A 4,410-nucleotide genomic window follows, 5' to 3' on the forward strand; every position below is an offset into this window, starting at 1 on the left:
AAAATTAAATTTTATAATTTTTCGATATTATTTGGCTAGTGATCAAAATGTCTCAAAATTGACAATTTTAATGGCCAATATGATGCGTTTGTGAATTTAACGGTGTAAAACAATTCAAATTTGATAAAATTTTTATAATTTTTTTTTTACTATTTAGAGTAAGATTAATAATTCTGATTTTAAATTTAAATCTTTTATCATTATTTTTTATGAAAATTTTATTTTTAATCATTTATTTTTAAATTACTAGTTTGATAGGTAGATAAAGTTAAAAAATTATAAAATTTAGTTTTCAAATATTTTCAATAGTATAAACCTGAGTCTAACGAAATCGATCGTCGATTGAACAGTTGTATTGTTTAAAATAACTTAGTAACACATAGACCTCCATACTATCGATAGTATACCGAGAAGGCTCTTCGAACTTGAGATCTCGTATACAAACGATTAGATTTTTTAGCACGAGCAACGGCCGGTAATATATGCAAACGATGGTGATAAGTATTAGGAGGGTTTTTAAGTGGTGGCTTCTTATCTTGTTGTTTTTGGCTTTTGTAGAGAAGCGCTTACTAAGATGGCGAGAAGCGCTTCTGAGGAGCCTCTTCTCCCTTTGTTGGAGTTGAAAAGTTCCGAGAAATTGGCGGAGACGCATCAACATGATGATGCCACTTTCATTAGGACTTGTTTTAATGGGCTCAACGCTTTATCAGGTAAAATCTCAATCTTTTTTCTTCTTTTTTATTATTATTTATTATCATTATTGTTGCCGTTTATTAGTGCAAATTTTTAATAAAAAGTATATAATCTCGTTCAAGAATCTTATATAACATCAGGTCCTTTTCATCCACTGCTCTTTATTTTAATTTTGAATGAGACCATGTTCATCACATAGGTACGTCTCCATATGGTTTCCTTTTTCGTTCTCGAGTTAAAAAGGTTTTTTTTTTTTTTTTTAACAAAAGATTATGATCTTGATCTCAATATTTTTTTTAAAAAATATTTAACAAAATGGAGAATGTAAAAAGAAAATAATAATAATAATAATAATACTTCATCATAGTTCATCAATCGATGTTATTAATTTTTGTGGTATTAATTCTTTTTCCCTTTATTTTTGCTGTTTTATTTTACTCTCCTTTTTATTGTATTATTTACTCTATGTCATTTCATTTTATGTTTCTCCAAATTCATCAATTTATTTTTCCTAACTTTCATATCCTCCATTTTTTTTTTTCTTTTTTTCTGGACGGTTTATGAGTTAGTGAGTACTCAAATAGGCTAGTTCTCTGTGAATAGATCTTTGCGTTAGAAGCCACATTATATTCTCTCTATGATAAATTTACAATACTAATGTAGTCATTAATGTGTTTTTTTGTTGTTGTTGTTGCTGCTGTTCTATTGTTCTGTGTCATATAGGAGTTGGACTACTGTCAATCCCCTATGCACTTTCACAAGGAGGTTGGTTAAGCCTGCTGCTACTCTTCATTGTAGCCATGATCTGTTGCTACACCGGCCTGCTCCTTCAACGGTGCATGAACGCCGACCCGAGAATCCGAACCTATCCGGACATCGGCGAGTTCGCATTTGGCTACTCGGGAAGGATCTTCGTGTCGATCTTCATGTACTTGGAGCTCTACCTCGTCGCGATCGGGTTCTTGATACTAGAGGGTGACAACTTGGATAAGTTGTTCCCCGACACTAGGCTTACCGTCGGAACCGTCAGCATCGCGAGTAAGCAGTTGTTTGTCATGCTAGTCGCGCTTATAATCTTGCCGACTACTTGGCTGCGGAGTCTCGGCGTGCTTGCTTATGTCTCGGCCGGAGGGGTTCTTGCCTCGGTTATTGTTGTGTTCTCCGTGCTGTGGGCCGCGACGGTTGATGGGGTTGGATTCGGTGAAAGAGGGAGGTTCTCCAACTTGAGCGGTCTGCCGACCGCTCTGGGGCTTTACACATTCTGTTATTGCGGCCACGCTGTGTTTCCGACGCTATGCACTTCGATGAAGGATAAGAGTAAGTTCTCAAAGGTGAGTAGCACAAGGAGCTAGCATTCCATTAAGGATGCGTTTGGTTCACGTTTTTTTTTTTAAGATTCCTACTAATCTAATAGGAATAAAAAATATGATGATGTTTGGCTAAACACACTAAGTAATTTAGTTGATAATATTAGATTTACTTGAGAATAAGATTCATTCCAAAGTACTAATCTCATTCCCTTGAGGGAGGGTGGGTATCCTCTATTAATGGATTTGGGTAATCATAATATGTCTAATCTCTTTCTTTCTCTTTAGCCGCCGGTTAGTTGGTATTATTTTTCTTTACATTCTAATCTCATATCTCTCTTTAAACTTATTTTTTTCTCTCTAAATTTTAACTCTTTTTCTCTCTCTAAACTAAGCTCTCTCTTCCCCTCTTTTTCTAAAATCTCAATTCTCTCACTCCCTCTAATTTCGACTCTATTTTTCTTCTTATTTCTTTAATTATGCTCTCTCTTCCTTTTTTTCTAAAAAAATATTAAAATTTTTGATAGCATTATTTAAAATTAATTAAAGAAATAAATAAATAAATAGTATATTTTTTGTAAACTTAAATAACATGACTAAATAATATGATCGTGCGAACCAAACACAGGAATACCACATTCTTAGTAATAGGATGAATAGGAATAAGATTCTCGAACATCTTTTTATTGCTAGTAATCTTTTATAGTGCGAACCAAACGCACCCTAAGTGCTATACAATTTTAAGTAGCAAGGGTACAGTAGGTGATCTCACAGCAGTTCAGAACAGAACCCTTTTAAATTACCACTGAAGCTTCTCAACAAGAAAAAAAAAGAAGAAAAAAAAAGATGATATGGTATTACTTTAACTAGTAGTGAATTTCGTAACCAATTATTGAACTTTTCGGTCATCTCATTACCAGAGAAAGATGATTTCAGAAGTTAAATGCTCTGTTTGTTACATGTCTCCATGCCCATTGAATTGATTCTTTGTTTGAATTATGTGTCATTAGCCTTGCTTAGTTGATTCTCTTTTTCTCATTGTAGGTGTTGCTGCTATGCTTTATTACATGCACTCTTAACTACGGCTCGATGGCAATTTTGGGCTACCTCATGTACGGCGACAGTGTAAACTCTCAAGTGACTTTGAATCTCCCTACAGGAAAGCTTAGCTCGAAGGTAGCAATATACACCACACTAATCAATCCGTTCTCCAAGTATGCCTTGATGATTGCCCCGGTCGCAACTGCAATCGAAGAAAGATTGATCACGGTCAACAAGAGATCTCCTATGCTGTTGATTCGAAGCCTCGTGGTTCTTAGCACCGTGGTTATAGCCTTAACCATCCCATTCTTCGGCTCGCTTATGGCGCTCATTGGCTCATTACTAAGCATCATAGTGTCTATGATGCTGCCCTGTATATGCTACATCAAGATATTCGGGGCGTCACAAGTTCGGAAGGTCGAGCTAGTACTCATCTCGGGGATTTTGTTGACGGGTTCTTTGGTTGCTGTAACCGGCACTTACTCTTCTTTGAAGGAGATTATTCATCAATTCTGAGTATTCCTACGGGAAATTGTAGTGTTCTACCCATAGAGTTCATCAGTTAGCGTGACCGACAGCGAAGGGAAGCTCATTCTGTGTACAATTGTAAAGAATAGCTTTCAGCGGCTGCAAATCGAATCAATTAGAGATGCATGCATGTATGTGGTCGGCGACGCTCTTTCCAGTGACTCACTGTGAGTCAATTTGGTTCTTGGATTCTGAGACCGATTCGAAGCCTGCTAGTGATTGCTCCGAAGGACACGACTGATCAAGTTTCCTCCAGGAGAAGGAAGAGGAAAACTGGAGGGTACCGCCGACATGATTTCGTGTTCGGTGTAAAGTCCACCCTGTGCTGTTTCTATGCTAGTTTTATGCAGAAGAACTATTTTGCCAACATATTTGATTGGCATGTTAAATAAACGGCGAAAACTCGATCTTTGTAATTGCCGATTATAAGTTCGATCTTTGTAATTGCTGATTATAAGGTCACTTTTTGATTCTCTGGGAACTAATGTTTGCGTTCTAATTGTCTATTATAGAATCAGAATCGTATGGTGTGATAGGATTAGTAGGTGGACCATGTTTAAGTTCTTTGATCAGGTACAGATTGAAGTTTTAGACAAATCGAAGTCCCCAGTACTTAAAGGCCTGAAATTATATAATAATCGCTCTTATTCTTATCATCTACTTACAACGTGCCTCCCCATGTGCTTGGACTCTACCAGTCGCCACTTTAGACTCTTATTATGCATTTCGGAAACTATGTCACCAATCGATTAGGTTTAATTCCTTTTAATTAAGTTAAACTCGAATCGTACCAAACTACTGTGAGAACTGGATCAATATTAATTAAGCTAACGTAATCAGT

General features: G+C 36.2%; 1 protein-coding gene across 1 annotated transcript; it reads left to right on the forward strand.

Moving 5' to 3' along the window:
* LOC109725330 (amino acid transporter ANTL1-like) lies at positions 506 to 4,054 on the forward strand. The gene is made up of 3 exons (XM_020254485.1): positions 506 to 710; positions 1,417 to 2,024; positions 3,045 to 4,054. The coding sequence occupies exons 1-3, from the start codon at positions 575 to 577 to the stop codon at positions 3,555 to 3,557; spliced, it is 1,257 nt and encodes a 418-aa protein (XP_020110074.1). The 5' UTR covers positions 506 to 574; the 3' UTR covers positions 3,558 to 4,054.

This window comes from Ananas comosus, linkage group 2, assembly GCF_001540865.1.
Source record: "Ananas comosus cultivar F153 linkage group 2, ASM154086v1, whole genome shotgun sequence".
Taxonomy (NCBI): domain Eukaryota; kingdom Viridiplantae; phylum Streptophyta; class Magnoliopsida; order Poales; family Bromeliaceae; genus Ananas; species Ananas comosus.